This window comes from Mytilus californianus, unplaced genomic scaffold, assembly GCF_021869535.1.
Source record: "Mytilus californianus isolate M0D057914Y unplaced genomic scaffold, xbMytCali1.0.p SCAF_6, whole genome shotgun sequence".
Taxonomy (NCBI): Eukaryota; Metazoa; Mollusca; class Bivalvia; order Mytilida; family Mytilidae; genus Mytilus; species Mytilus californianus.
Window position 1 is genome coordinate 56,453,623 of NW_026262712.1, and position 16,983 is coordinate 56,470,605.

Consider the following 16,983-nt stretch of genomic DNA (forward strand, 5'->3'; position numbering starts at 1 on the left):
TACAAAGTATGAAGCATCAAGGTGTTCTACCTTCTGAAATATAAAACTTTATACAAATAGTTTACACCACCACCGCCGTCGCCGCCTGATATGTTTTCGTCGCAGGCGAGACAAACAATTATCGTTTGTATCAATGCATATTCATCCTATACATTTAATCTTATTTTCAATTAGAATAAAAGTGTTATACTGCGTATTTTGAAATGAATGCAGTTATTTGCGTGCACTGTCCAACATATTGGGTGATTCCAATTCTCAGTTTCATGTATTATATTTTTCACATCTGGTATACGGCCAGCTAAATTGTATAAAGTGATACGTGAAAAGGTACAGGCGAAAAATATAAACGGCCAAGTAGACCGTGTTTAACATATTGAAGATTCGACAAATAAACTCTTTTAATCAAGATTAAACAATAAGACTTTGGTATGCATGTTCGCAACAAGCAACTGATTCATTATTCTACTATAATGGAGTAAACTAGGGCTTTGAAGACCATCTCTTGCTGTCAATACTTCTCTGTGTCGTTGTCCGTCAGGGGAGATAACTACAACATTATTTGATTGGTACCCAACCACGTACACATTACCATCAGTATCTACATCAATACCCAGAGGAGTCTTCAATACGTTTATATTCAGGAATGTCCATTGTATTTTACCTTGTAGATTATAACACGTTACAGTGTTTCTGTCAATGTTTGTATAATATATATTCTCTTTAAGTGTTGCAATGTAACAGTTACTGGGCAGTTTTTCTCGGATAATGTCACTTATAGACTCGTCGAATGGATTGATCATTCGTATACCTTTGTTTTCCGCGGAATAAATCATTTTATTTTCTTTAAGTGCTATGCCAAAGTTATACGAATCCAGTGAAATTGTTTTCCTGATTTGTTTCTTCTCCATGTCAATAATGGTAATAGACTTGTTTGGTGAATAACCAGATGTAACAGCCAATGCATTGTCATCAATGATGAAAACTATAGCATATGGTGTATTCGGCATCTTTACCGTTAATTCGTTTTTTCCTTCAATATTGCATACACTTATTGTGCAGTTAGCGAAGGAAGTATAGGCAATTCTTCCATCCGGTAGTATGCAACATCCGCGGGTGTTTGTTGATTGCAAGTTAATGGTCTTGTGTCTCTTCAGCTTTATACTTTCAATCGATCTCAATTGGATGGTTGGTACCATCATTTGGGCTTGTTTGGCCTTCTTCTTTGTTAGAACGATATCCATGGGTCTAGTTTCAATATGTACTTCTCCAAAACTTTTGATCTCGGACATGATATTCTGAATAGAGCTGTTCATCTTATAGGATAGTAAATGCTGTTCCGATCCTTCTGCAATCGACTGCAGCAGTTTATCTTTGCTATATACGTCTTCTTCTATTTGCCTCAATGAAAGAAACATTTGAAGGTCCGTTGCGTGATGCTTGATGTTCGCAATATTTGCCTGGTAATCGGCTATTTCTTTTTGTGTCTTTTCTAATGATGACAATAACTGACAAATTTTCGACTTTTCTTTTTCTTCAACCGCATACAGTTGTTTTATAAAATCTTTTTGAAGTTCGTCGAGATGGTTGTTGATTTTTAGTCTGATCTTGGTAATTTCGTTTTCAATTTCCTTCCTGCTGTCGATGAAAGTTGACAGGTTTTTTTTATGATACAGGCGGATTTTATTTAGATTTTCTGCTACTTCAACGAATGTTTCCTCTATCTCGCACAGGGCATTGGAGGCTTTGGTATTCTGAATAACGTCATGTAAATCAACGATATCCCGACATTCATTGTGGCTTTCGACAGTACATTTACTGCAACAAGGACTTTCGTGCTTTCGACAATAAATTTGAAACTGTTTGTTGTGTTTGCTACAGTACTGACTAATCTTGAGTACATCCGATGGTAATTTCAGGTATTCAGTAATAAGTATCACCCTATGGTTTTTGGTTCCCTTAGACAAACTATGATGCTCCTGACATTCTGTACATAGTCCCTCATCACATTCTGTACACCAGACTATGGCTGGTTTGTTGGTGTGACGGAGGTCACAAACACCACAACTAAGAGAGGATTTCGCCATAAAACCCAAAACTATGAATAATAAAAAAATTTTAAAATTTTATTATATGAATTATGAAAGTTAAGAATTTATTTTTATTTACATTATATATATCAGCTGATAACGTTTTAGGTTAAATTCAATAATATTTCATGTAAACTAACGAATAGCATGAATAGTAAATGGTGTTCCAAAATCTATAATTTCTATTCCAATGAGAAAAAAATGCAGGACTCCGAAGGAGGTTTTAAACTATATGTAAACATGTTATATACATTTGTAATAGTTTAATCGTCTAGCAGTCATGTATCCAGCTGGTCTAGATAGAGCGGGGCTTATCTTTTCGTTTCTTTTTTTTTCTGTCATTTTTAGGCATTTTTTTCTATTCTTTATATTATAGCACTCATCATTTTCCATGCTTTATTTCATGTCAATTTGTTACTAATCTTTATTTGTTTGCCCATTATTCTCTATTCCATAAACCTCCCCCATATCTACAATCCGAGGCAACGGTAGGTTATAAGAGAAAGGGGAAATTAAATTGAAATATAATTTAAATAATTCTTACGTTAATTCTAATTAATGTACAATAGCAATCCATTTCATATTGTGAAAGTGTAATAGAAAATACATTAATATATATATATCACATTTGATAAAGACATTGACAATGAAGAAGGTAATTTGTTGAGCCAATATAGTTGCCAAAAAGATTTTAAACCTACCTTTTCGTATGATAACATTTTATACTATTATCGTTGCGCATATATATCATGTATATACTATAGTATTATACATGTTATCTATTTATTTGGATATTTTAAGTAATTCTTTTTAATTTTGAAGACACTCAGGAAAAATTAGTTTCAACGATTGGGGTTATCCTCATTAAATTAGAATTATTTGTTTATTTATATATTTTTTAAATGAGTTTATTTTCTGATAAAAATGTATCAAAGTCAATACATGAGCTCAGGTGTAGAGAGGCGTCAATACATCTTCCAAGTTGTAACTTTCCCCAAGTATACTACACGTAAGTGCAAATCAACATGTACTGTATACAAACACATTTCTAGATTTTTGGACTGTTATACTCAAATACTTCCTAGATTGTTAAGCCAACTAATCGTCGTAGTTTGTTGTATGTGGAATTGCAAATTACATTATATAAACAATTTGAAATAAAAATGCAAAAAAAGCCTTCTAACACCAAATAACTTCTTTCGTTGGACGCTTTCAGTCCTTCCTTATTTTAATTTTTGAATTAATTTTGTACAATTACTTTACTCAGCTGAATGTTAAATAACCACAAAAAAACCTTTTCGTTTGTTTTGATTGAAATTTATAAAAATATTATTATTCTTTTATTTGTATTTTCCCATATGACGGTTCGCCTATTACAGAAGTTTTTGCACCTCTCCATCTAAAAGCAAATTTGAAACGTTCCGAATATAACAAACTCGATTTAAAATCAAATATCTGGATGTTTGTTTACAATGAAACAGTTATTAATCTAAGACTAAAAACTGTATAGGTCACTAAATGAGGCTGATTGGTTGTTTCTTTAATGTTCAGTGGCAAATATTTCATACATAATTCAGGACGAGAAGAATTTAAATACAGTTGGTCAACTTTGACCAAACGGTAAAAAGATGGAAATATTTCTTGAATAAGGATAAGGCATACAGGATGCCTTACAAGAATAATGTTCAGCAAAGACCAATATATTAAGGTAAGCTATTAAAGACACCCCTTTTTTTCCGCGTGACGAATTTTCGGTTTACAAAATAACAAAATGCACACTTATTCTTACTGGTTATGTCGATGAAATGTAAATGGTGATACTTTGTTCCCTATCCTATTATGGTCCTCTAGATTTTGAAGTTTTTGTTTTAAAATTTGTACAATTAGTAAAAATAAAATAGCAAATAACTAAATGTCACCGTCTTATTGGGTCGTTTGTTACATTCAGGTATAAGTTTAGTAACCACAGGAAATCTTTTAGATCATTTTGATTGAAAATTTCAATAGTTATTTCTTTTTAAATCTTCATCTAAAAGCAAATTAAAACGTTTCAAATATGAAAATATGAAAAAAAAATGCTTAAAATCAAATATCTGAATGTTTGTTTACAATGAAATATTTATTAGGGCCCCGCCGAATGGCGGCCGCCCTATAGTGATCAGTCTGTCGGTCCGTCTGTCCGTCCGTCTGTCCGTCCGTCTGTCCGTCTGTCCGTCCGTCCGTCCGTAACAAATCGTGTCCGCTCTATATCTAGAGAACCGTTATGATTTCAAAGTTTATACTTGGCATGTATATTAATCAACACCAGAGGGTGTGTCAAAATGTATGTTCAACTTCCTAGGTCAAAGGTCAAGGTCAAAAACTTTGGTTTTAGTTGACAAACCCATGTCCTATGGTAAAGATCGTGTCCGCTCTATATCTTGAGAACCGTTATGATTTCAAAGTTTATACTTGATATGTATATTAACCAACACCAGAGGGTGTGTCATAATGTATGTACAACTTCCTAGGTCAAAGGTCAAGGTCAAAACTTTTGGTTTTAGTTGACAAACCCATGTCCTATGGTAAAGATACAAATATTTTACCACACATTATTCACAGCGGGGCCCACAGAGATGGCTCCCATCTCAATGATACCTAGTTCATCCAATATTAAAAAAATATACAGGTCACGAAATGGAGCTAGTTGATTGATTGTTTATTTAGTATTCAGTGGCAAATATTTCTTGATATACAGGACGACGCTTATTAAAATATTGTATTATTGCAAAGTCGATCAACCTGGATCAAATGGTAGAAAAATTGGAAATACATTTTGAAAAAGATAGATTCTTAACAAAAATAATGTCGAATAAAGACCTTTATCTTATGATAAGCTATTAATCTTCCTCCACCCCAACCACCCCCACTCCCGTAAACCACGGGAGACGAATTTGTGTTGACATGATGAACACAATGCACTCTAATTCTTTCTGGTTATATCGTTGAAATGTAAATCGTGATGATTGCTTTTTTACATTTTTTTCTAACACATTATGAACCCCCAGATTTTGGAGACTTTTTACTAAAATTTGTAAAATTACTTAAAATCCAAAAGCAAATAGATAAATCGTCGTGTGAATCTTATAATGATGTATTTCCCATTTTTCTAACTGCTAGGAAATTGAATATGAAGTTTAAAAGCGCAAAACCATAAATATTTGACTGAGACATAAAAAGTTATGTAGGAATCGAATGTTCGTACATGAAGAGTAACTATCTGTTCGATTGGGGTTTTTTTTATAGACACGTAACTTTTCTGGAGATAGAACACTTTACCATACATATGTTGTTTTAAAAATGTATCCTTATATTTCTATAAATAGGTAGGCCAAGGATTTTTTAACTATGTAATATACCCAATTCTGGACTGCTGGATTTTTTAAGAATTGCTCAAAGATTTGTATTTCCTCATATGTGGGATCCCTTATAATCACGATTATACAGTGTTTGGACTTCTCTATTTAAATGCAAATTGACTGCTGTACCCATATTTGAAATTTTTCAAATGTTTACCTGTTATGTCTGTTTGTTTTGTTCACACATTGTTGTCAGTATATTCGAATTTTATGCGAATGTCATACAAGTGAAAGGTTTAGCTAACTGTAAAACCAGGTTTAATCCACCATTTTCTACAGAAGGAAATGCCTGTACCAAGTCAGGAATATGACATTTGTTATCCATTCGTTTGATTTGTTTGAGCTTTTGATTTTGCCATTTGATTAGGAACTATCCGTTTTGAATTTTTTGTTCGATTTTTTGTTATTTTACTATTTAAAACATTTCAAATATAAGTAAACTCGCTTAAAAATCAAATATCCGAATGTATGTTTACAATGAGACAATTGTCCATTCAAGACTAAAACTGTAAAGGTCAATAAATGCAGCTGATTGTGTCCTTTTGTTCAGTGGCAAATATTTCATGAATATTCAGTCGAGAGTTATCTTAAGCACCTACCCCCCCCCCCCCCCCCCCTTCCCCCCAAAAAAAAAAGTTTTCCACGGTAGAATTTGTGGTGGTTCACATGATTAAAACAATGCTTTGTTTGTTGTTTTTTCTCCCATTATGGACCCCTGATCCTGAAGGATACTAAGGCATGCCCGATAAACACCTCAACTTAAAGACTTAATCCAGGTCAATAAGTTCGGGGTATTACAAGTAAACAAAAGATATTGTTTTAATATGAATTGAGATTAACCTATTAGGTATTCGACAATGATAAGTTCAATAAGAATACAAACTACACGAAAAGGTGTGTAAAGAAAACGAAAGTTGAAATATTTATTAGTATTTTTGTCATAGTTATATCATCATACTCTTAGAAGGTAGAATGGAAAACATCTAAACTTTCAAAAAATCGAATAAAATCTAAAAATTACCTATAATTTGAAATATTCTTTCCAGTCTGGTTTACCAGGAAGGTTGATTCACGTGACTTTTTTTCGTAACTGATAACCCGTGACTGTTTTAGAAACTTACTAACGCCGGGAGTTTTTAAATTCTTTTTCAGTATAATACACAATTAAGAGAATACGATAGGAGTGTAGTAAAAATAAACCGACGTAATTATTCTGCATATATTTTTTATTCAGCCGCTCCTTGCTATATCAACTTAACTGTTTCTAAATATTTCTTGGCACTGGCTACGGTTACCAACAAAAAGAAAGAATAAGAAATAATTATTGTTACTTCGGAGACTAATTACCGAAATGTATTTCCGGAGAGGGAACAAATTGCATACGGATATTGCAGGAAACAATAAAATATTTGTTATTAATACATACCTGCAATTATTGAGACCCGCAAAATTTTACATTTGCAAATTATGTTTTTTTTTCTTTTACCCCTCGGGTAACACACCTGTCGCCCTTAGACATGTACCCATGAATATGAAAAATATACGAAACTATATAGAAGAAAACGTCTGAACTTAAACTTGATGAACCCTTTACAGTTCACAGGTTCTTACTTTGTAAAATACCTAGCTTTTAGGATATGAAAATAACTATCTACCAGAAAAACTACGAATAATTTTACATAACATGCTGATTGACTAAAAGAGTTAACAATAAACCTAATTACTAAAAGTTCGAGCTTCTGCACGAGCTAATTCCCACTTCCGGTTTGACGGTAAAATCAGCTGAGAATAAAATGAATGAAAAATTAAAGACTTTGAACAAATATGGACCTAAAACTCTTATAATCAATGAAAGGAGACAATAATAAACACAGGTAAGAATTCTGATTAAATTCTGTTAACTTTGAGGCCAGAAATTTAGTCAAATTCATATTTATTACGAAAACTACATCGATGGCAAACCACAACTTTCACAATATCTGGAAGTTTAATCATGTTAATGTTTTCACATCATAATTTAATTAAGTAAATTTATTTCACAGATTAATCGCAAATCAAACATGTTTGATTTATTTTGCATGTAACAATAACCATGATAACTGCAGGTAACAATAAAAAATTATATTATTGTTTCCTGCAATTTCAGTATGATATTGGGTCCCTCTCCGGAAATTCATCTCGACAATTAGTCTGGGAAGTAACAATTATTATTTCTTATTGTTACTTTTTGCAGGTAACCGTAGCTAGTGCCTTATTTCTTTTTGCAGAAGGCTACGGCAAACTTAAAGAAAAGGAACGGTTTTTTTTTCTTTAAAATATCGTTATGGGTGAAAGTAAAAATTACAGACTGTTCAGAAAAATTATAGTTATGCTTTGCCATGTCATAAACAAGATTGTTTTCCCCAAGGCCACACCTATATTAATAACTCAACTGATATCAATTTATACAGGAGCTACTTGGGTTTCTGTCTCGTAAATGTTTACCCCTCATCTACAAATCGGTCACAACTATGGTTAAGCATTTTGTTACATGCCGCTCTGTTAATTATTTAATGCTATTGTACGTTTTCTAGTGAACCATTTGTTACTGTATAATATTTCAAGAACGTTTTTTCCATGACACACGGGATACAGGAACACGTTAATTAGTCAGAATGAGACCATATTTCACTGTGGGAAGTGAGTTTCAACCTAGGTATTCAATCTTGTAAAATAGGGATGTTCATAAAATTGAACAAAAATATAAATGAGATCCTTCTTCTAATAATTTTTTTTTCTCAACTATTATTGTCATCATTTTAGGTTGTCGATTTACTGAAGTCTTCAGAACCTATCATTTGAGGCTGCATTTGAAAGAAGGAGCTAAAACTAGGACACATATTTATATGTATATATATTTTTTTTCGTTTGAGCTTGTATTATATTTTCCTTCGGGTTCATATGATCCGTTCATCCTATTACGACTCTTTAAAATTCAAGAGTCTATCCTAAATTGAGGTAAATTATATGGCCTTCCAAATACCGTTTTAATCCCCAACATGACTGAAGAGACATTAATTGTCGAAATCCGGATATGGTGTACAAATGTTTGCACCTCATGTTTGCGGTATACCATCTTCTCCGCAAGTTTATTGTTTTCTGTTTGGTATTAAATTAAATATAAGATCCATGTTAATTCTGGTGATCAATTTATTTGGCAATCGTCAATGGCAGTCAGCAGGGTTTAAAAACATCAGTTGTTCGACCTGTTAGTATATATATACAAGTCTAAATTGAAAACAACGTTCAAACCTATGATTGTGTTGGATAAAAACCGTAATTTTCATATGTGTGCATGCAAAACAAGTTTCTTGGTAGAGGGGTCTAAATACAGCACAAACAACATTTTCCAAAAGACCAAAAAGTGAAAAGTATATTTTAACGAAACGCATTTGACTAGCAGGTCGAACAAAGGATGTTCTTAAACCCTGCTGACTGTCATTGGCGATTGCCAAATAAACGGATCACCAGATGTAACAAAAGATATCTTTATTATTAATTTAATACCAAACAGAAAACAATAAACTTGCGGAAAAGATGGTATACCGTAAACATGAGGTGCAAAAATTAGTACACCATATCCGGATTTCGACAATTGATGTCTCTTCAGTGATGTTAGGAATCGAAATGGTATTTGGAAGGCCATATAATTTACCTCAATTTAGGATAGACTCTTGAATTTTAAAGAGTCGTAATAGGATGAACGGATCATACAAACCCGAAGGCAAATATAATACAAGCCCACACGTATATATATTGTAATCCCGATGGATGCGATATAGCATAACTGTATACCTGACGTTTTCTTAGAATGACTGGATCTCTGTTTCACGTTTTTGGACTAAACAGAAAACCAGGAGTCGGTTTCACAAAAAAACTTACGACTAAGATTGATCGTAAGTCATGAACAATTCAGTATACTTACGATCAATCTAAGTCGTAAGTTTTTTTGTGAAACCGACTTCAGGCTCCTGACTTAGGACAGGTGCTTTAAATACAGCGGGTTTAAACGTCTTAACAAGCGCCAACCTTCACCCTAACCTGAAACAGTGGTATAACATTACAACATAAAGAGACACACAATAAAATATCAATTGAAATGGCTTAACTCGACCAATAACACAATACACAAAAACAAGTAAATATACACTGAACGAATAAGTTTGATCTATGACACAATATAAATAAAAAAGTTGTTTCAATGACTTTTACCTAGATAAAAAATGCGTTAAATAAAGTAACGTACACAAGTATAAATTTAAATATAATAATTTTGTTGTTAGGAGTACATGTTGTGAATAATATTTTTATTATAATTATATCTCAAAAGAGTGACTTGAATAGTTTCTATACTAACTAACGCAAAACAGAAACAAGACTTACAGTACGATTAATTAGTATACCACCGATTTATTAATTGCATTGTTGAGAAAGAAAATTATATTTCTTATCAATAGACGTAAAAGAATAAATATTAATCCAAAAACATTGTTCACATCTAATAGACTAAGTGTTTGAGATCTATACAAAACGTACGATTTGCATTGCTCCTTTGTATCTCCTCTCTATGTTTTATTCAATATTGTATAAACAAACTTCCCTCTATAGCGTACAGGGGTAAATTCAGTAAAAAATCTTCCATTGACTTTAATGCTAATCTATGTCTTGAATTACATTTATACCTGATTTACCTTTAGAAATTGGAAGCTTTCAAATATCATTCATGAAAGTACAAATGTAGCCCCATCTTTTGCAACAATAAAAACATAGGGTCATGCGGCATTTTTGGGCATTCACATGGCCTTGTTTACAAACACTGTAGATTCGCACTTAATTCCTTTACTGGTCCCCATTACTTTTCAACCCTGCAGTAAAAATAAATAGTACATTCAGCATTCATTTTTTTTTTTTTTAACTCTAGTTTTGATCCATCTATCAAAAAATATTAATTACAAACATTATCTACCAATCAGAAGAGCACAGGACTTCAGTTTTGTACAGAAAGCTCTCCCCCAAATGGACGGTCCCTGATGACGTATATTTATTTACTGAATTTACCCCTATACCAGAGATGATATATCATATAACCTAGAAGCTCTTCTTACTTTAACCTTGTCATTTCAATGATAAGTAATTTCTTATATTATTTATAGGCGTTACGATTAATTATTTTTCATTTCGGAAATAACAAGGTGCATTGTCGTCATTAAGGTTAAGATAAACATAACCTAAAATTTATTGTGGAAGTTTAATTTTGTAAACAGGCAAGGAAATAAAGTTGTATTGATGCTATAACATTTATCGGAAGACAATTCACATGTGTAAATTTGTATAACATGTAGGACACTAATTGAGAAAGGATGTTGAACAACAAACATGCCGGATAATATCATTTCATTAAATTAAAATTTACAAGTATTAAATTTCATTTTGCGTCATAATCGTGTATAAAATCTTGAAACAGAAAATAAGTTTTAAAGACTTAAACAGTCATACAGTAGTCGTTACATTAAGTCAATATGTAAGTACATTTAAAGTCATAAAATAATGGAAATTGAATGCAGATTTGAAAGTTTCAAAGGATAGCAAGTGATGTGCCTTATGTTGAACCAATAAGCAATTACGTTCTTCGTGAAAACTGTGCTACGCAATTTTCATTTTCACTCTTATAATTGTACAATCAATATAAATTGAATGAAAACAGCTGATAAGAATGAAAATGAAAATGTATCATTGGTACTGATTTAATTTCAATGAGTTCACTGATTGTGTTAAATGCATCGCTGGCAGCACAACTTCAAGACATATTCGTGATACTTCTGGTGATAGGATTATTTCCACTGGGAATTTAGCCATAAACAAAAGCACTTATTTAGAATAAATATGGATCAACTCTCGTTCTAGTTACAACTAAACAATTTTCAGAAGCGTTTACAAAGTTTAACAACATTGCTAGTTTCAGTGTCCAATAAGGGCCTGGTTTCCATAAAGGCATATTATGTTTACCAAACCGTTACATGTACTATCTAAACTTACCAAAACTCATCATAAGGAAAGAAATTTCATTGTTTTACTGATAATATTGGCTTGCTATAGCAAATGAATTATTTTATAACCTTATAATAATATTATTTATATAAATATATACTTGTCAAGCATTTAATTACCAAAAATTGTATCGCAACAAATTGAAAAGATTGAAAGTTTTATTATCTAACAAAACTATTTGAACGACAAAGGCAATATATAGTCTTTGTTCCCAGTATTATTATATTATCCACAATTCTATAATATTGGTTATGTGTTGGTTATGCATATGCTATCAAATATCATGAAGAGGCTAGGGCTGACATTTAATTGTTTTATTCAAAATTTTTATCTAGCATTGCAAATGAGAAGTTAATTACATATCATGTAATGTAAGGAGATGTTGTGTGATTGCCAATGAGACAACTATACACCAGAGTACAAATGACGAAGATATAAGCAATGGAATGTTTAAAAAAAATAACTACATTTCAAACATAAAATATTTCACAAATTGTACCACAACTTGTTTAAAGGCCTGAAATGTGCTAAGGCCTTACGGTGACCTATAGTTGTTAAATAATTTCTGTGTCATTTTGTCTTTTGTGGAGAGTTGTCTCATTGGCAATCATACCACATCTTCTTATTTTTATATTGTTTTATAAAAAGTACTTTAATCAAATACCAAATGAATGGTGTGAGTACTCAATAGCTATTTATAGTAAGAAAACATGTATAAAATTATTTCTAAAGCAAAACAATTTGCCTAATTAGTCAATTAAAGCAATCAACTAATATACCAATAATTTGAAGGTTCATTATTCTATTTAAATACTTGAATAGACAACGATTAGTCTCATTTAAACTTATAAAAAAAAATACTAAAAAGCAAGCAAAAACAATAAAATTAGCCATCGTAAAGGCTGAAATTATATCGTCTATTTACAATATTAGACTTATATTGTAAATGGGTAGCTTTGAAACTTAAGAATAGTATCAACCACAAAAAAAGTATCGTAACATACTATCAAAGCTAAAAAATCTACGTCCGCTCGTAAATATTTAAGAATGGCCTGTTTTAGAACATTTAATATTTTTAAAGCATGCAATTTGTAAAGTTTATTTCGCAACACATTTAAAAGGCTATGAATTTCATTGCGAGATTAAATGTTTTGCTAACAATTGAAAGTAAAATTATATATGAATACACAAATGAAAATTAAAATTCTACAGCTGTTCTTTAAATATTGGACTAATATTGTGAATCATTAAATGTACAATTAGCTGTTATCAAAAATTGGACCAAGTGTATCTGTCCAGAATTTTTGTTGATTGGTTGAGAAAAATATATTTCGAAAATAACATTTGTTTTTTTCTTCCAAAATTGTCTTGATCTTTATTGTAAATAATAAATGTTAACTCGTGATGTAACAAGATATCAATTTTCCGAATCGATAACATTTTGTCATCGTCATTTTCTTCTTTTACGATTAGTCAAAATTAGGAGAAACGAACTATGGTTGTTTTTAATCAAATCTACCACACCATTCATGCACGCCATTCCCGATTACAACATAAATGATTCCCAATTTTCTATGCACCATGCTTTAAACATAAGAAATTTGATGACTCTAGTATTTGACAATTTATGAACAAAGACATTATTTCACAAATCAAAAAATAATAATAATCCAAACGTAACGGTAACCAAGGACGAAAAAAACAGTTTTAATACTGTTTTAAAACCCAAATTATTGACTAGAATCCACAATTTTAAACATATACATACGATACTGTTGTCAGGTCATTAAAGATTGCATATTTTGGCGTTGATATTGATTCACTTATAAGGTCTTTGCATCTGCACTAAACACATTTATTTAAAAACCAGTTGTTGGCATGACACGGGTTATGTTCTTCTCATATATGTTATGATGGTATGATACTAAACCCCTAACGGGAAGGATTGTGCCTGATATTCATATGATGAAGACATAATCTTTCAATCAGTTTAATTGAAGTCTGGAGCTGGCATGTCAGTTAACTGCTAGTAGTCTGTTGTTATTTATGTATTATTGTCATTTTGTTTATTTTCTTTGGTTACATCTTCTGACATCAGACTCGGACTTCTCTTGAACTGAATTTTAATGTGCGTATTGTTATGCGTTTACTTTTCTACATTGGCTAGAGGTATAGGGGGAGGGTTGAGATCTCATAAACATGTTTAACCCCGCCGCATTTTTGCGCCTGTCCCAAGTCAGGAGCCTCTAGCCTTTGTTAGTCTTGTATTATTTTTAATTTTAGTTTCTTGTGTACAATTTGGAGTTTAGTATGACGTTCATTATCACTGAACTAGTATATATATTTGTTTAGGGGCCAGCTGAAGGACGCCTCCGGGTGCGGGAATTTCTCGCTGCATTGAAGACCTGTTGGTGGCCTTCTGCTGTTGTCTGTTCTGTGGTCGGGTTGTTGTCTCTTTGACACATTCCCCATTTCCATTCTCAATTTTACATGTATAGTGAAACGTATGTAGAAATCACGTGGTAGAAATGCTTCGTCCGGTCTTTTGATATCGTCATCGTCTTTACAAAAATAAAACATTTCTTTCAAATTATAATATATTATCATCAAATATTTTTCTACATTTGTTTTGTAGTTTTTTAGAAAAGGGTGAAAAAGAGCAATGAAGTTTACTGTGTGTTTAGTTGCCTGTGTGTTGTTGGTCTTTGTTGGAGGTAAGAAACCATAGCATGGATGAGAGAGAGGCGAAAGATACCAAAAGGATGTACAAACTCATAAGTCGAAACCAAACTGACAATGCAATGTCAAAAACAGAAAAACGACGATAAGACAAACAACACTACACAAAATACAACATAGAAAACTAAAGACTGAGCAACACATACCCCACAAAAAAAAACGGAGGTAATCTCATGTGCCCCGGAAGGGTAAACAGATCCTTCACCACATATAGCGCCCGTCGTGGTACCTATGTAAAATCACACATATGCATAAGGATACCCTAAATTAAGGCGATATTAAGAAAGTTCAAATCTCGTGAAGCGATTAGGAAGAGACAAAGCAATGTAAAAACACAAACGTTTTTAATGTTTTGTATTCAGTTTTGAATTTTCAAATATTTTGGCTTCGAGCATCACTAAAGAGACACGTATTGTCAAAATGCGCATCTGGTGTAGTAAAATCGGTTTCGTTCAATTTTATTGCTTATTATTTTCCTTATTTTGTAAAAAAAAGTACAATAATAGGGTACATTTTCGGATTAAGCGTAATTTATGCTATATTCTGGCACTTAAAGTGAAAATTAAAGACAGAAGTTGACCACCGCTATATTTCTATTAACAGATGTGCAATGAACAATTACTTTTAAGTTCTATTTATTAAAAACTTTTTCAGTAAATATGGCAAATGGTGAAATACTAGAAGACAATGGATTTCTTCAAAAGTAAGTTGAGCTAAAATCTTATCAACCTTACTATTACTGCGTTCCAGATTCCATTCCAACCATCACAGAAAGAGTCTATGAATGGTTGAATGATTCGGTTTGCAATGTGTGATTAGAGTGCATTTTCTCTGAAATATTGCAATATCAAAAGGAACTATCCCTCGAACCATCTACTCTGTTTGATAAAAAGTTACATAGTTACATCAATTTATTGTAATTTATGGAAATGTTTTATGAAATGCAAATATGCTTGACCTCATGCACCCAAAATCAAAAACTATCTCAAACGGACAAAAAAAAAGAAATGTTGTGCGGAGATGTGTTCATCATAACAGTATGAATAGCAGTAAATGTTTAAAAGTTACATTAAAAAAACACAAAATTGAAAAAAAGACAGTGATCAGTAGGGTAAAAGAAAAAAGACGGACAGACGAACAAAAACTAATCACACATTTTAAAAGAGAAACACAAACATATCACACAAAATTAGATATGTTTTTGAAAGATTGATATTTCCCGCTCCACAAAGCACTCATCATGTTGTTCAAGATAACTAGAATTTGTTGATATGTCGCATTTTATGATATCACAAATCAGAGGAAACACTAGTTGAAATTTCATTAATCCATTCAGAATACATAAAGGTAAGGTAAACGCAAGAACTTTAAAAGGAGCGAAACAGGTCGAATCGAGAGGGTAATAAGTATACCCTGCTATGTATGCATCACCTATTAAAGAAGGGAAGAAAGATACCAGAGGGACAGTCATACTCATAGATCGAAAACAAACTGACAACGCCATGGCCAAAAATAAAAAGACAAACAGACAAATAATAGTACAGATGACACAACATAGAAAACTAAAGACTAAGCAACACGAACCCCACCAAAAACTGGGGGTGATCTCAGGTGCTCCGGAAGGGTAAGCAGATCCTGCTCCAAATGTGACACCCGTCGTGTTGCTTATGTTATTACAAATCCGTTAAATAGTCTAATTCGGTAAGTCACATTCGTGAAAAGGGAAGGGTATTGTAGTTACGACATAAGGAACATATCTGATATCATCTGTGAAATGATTATTCCATAACGGTCAACCAACTCGTGATGGCGTCCGTAAAATTTACATGTATACACAGTCACCCATGGTCAAAATGTCGAAATACAATCAGCATACATTACTTATTAGACACCTACACACACACACAAACAAACACACAAACACTAATGCACCAGCACAGAAAAAAGCATGTATTCGCAATCAAAAATTTGATTTAAAGACAAAATCATCCAATATAGACTTGGAAATATGCATTTATTAATTTATCATTACACTTATACACAAAAGCCTTCGCATATCTATAACAATTATTATAAAGGGGATGCTGTTAACTTCAACAGAAGATTCTTCTAATTGCGCAAGGTCAAGAGGTTATCTGGATCGACGCACAAACGCCTCTTTCAGTCATAAACTTAATCTTATGTATCGAAATATGTAAATATCATTAAAAAGCAAAATGTATGATAGAGATTTAGACTTAATTGTTTGTTTTTTTAGGCTTGCTAAAAGAGCTGTGAGATGTGGCAAATATAGAGATTCTTGCTCTTTTCGTAAGTGTTGTTCTGGGTATCGCTGTTCGTACGGAAGATGCCGTTCCAGTTACGGGAAGTGATATTGACCATCTGATATTTCCAAGTACCACTCACCTAAATCATAGAGTTACGGCATTAGATTTACATCAAGTTTGTAGGACTTGTAAAAATATATGAGAATTAAATGTTTTTATTTCTGCTTCAATGTTTTCTTTTCCTGTTTTAAAGAGAGACGAACGATACCAAAACAAACTTACAATGCCATGGCAAAAAGAACAAAACGACCAAGAGACAAACAATAGTATACAAAACATAGCATGGAAAACTAACGACTAAGCAACATGAACCCTAACAAAAATTGGGGGGTGATCTCAGGTGCT

The 16,983-nt window shown here is 32.3% G+C and overlaps 1 protein-coding gene across 1 annotated transcript; it reads right to left on the reverse strand.

Moving 5' to 3' along the window:
* Window positions 1-380: 380 nt before the first annotated feature.
* Window positions 381-6,564, reverse strand: LOC127705683 (uncharacterized). Its single transcript, XM_052210027.1, has 2 exons — window positions 6,507-6,564; window positions 381-2,095 (listed from the first exon to the last, which is right to left on the reverse strand). The coding sequence occupies exon 2, from the start codon at window positions 2,082-2,084 to the stop codon at window positions 399-401; it is 1,686 nt and encodes a 561-aa protein (XP_052065987.1). The 5' UTR covers window positions 2,085-2,095; window positions 6,507-6,564; the 3' UTR covers window positions 381-398.
* Between the last annotated feature and the right edge of the window lie 10,419 nt (window positions 6,565-16,983).

Excerpts from the sequence above, each read along its gene's own strand:
- LOC127705683 (XM_052210027.1), bottom strand. The coding sequence starts at position 2,084 with ATGGCGAAATCCTCTCTTAGTTGTGGTGTTTGTGACCTCCGTCACACC.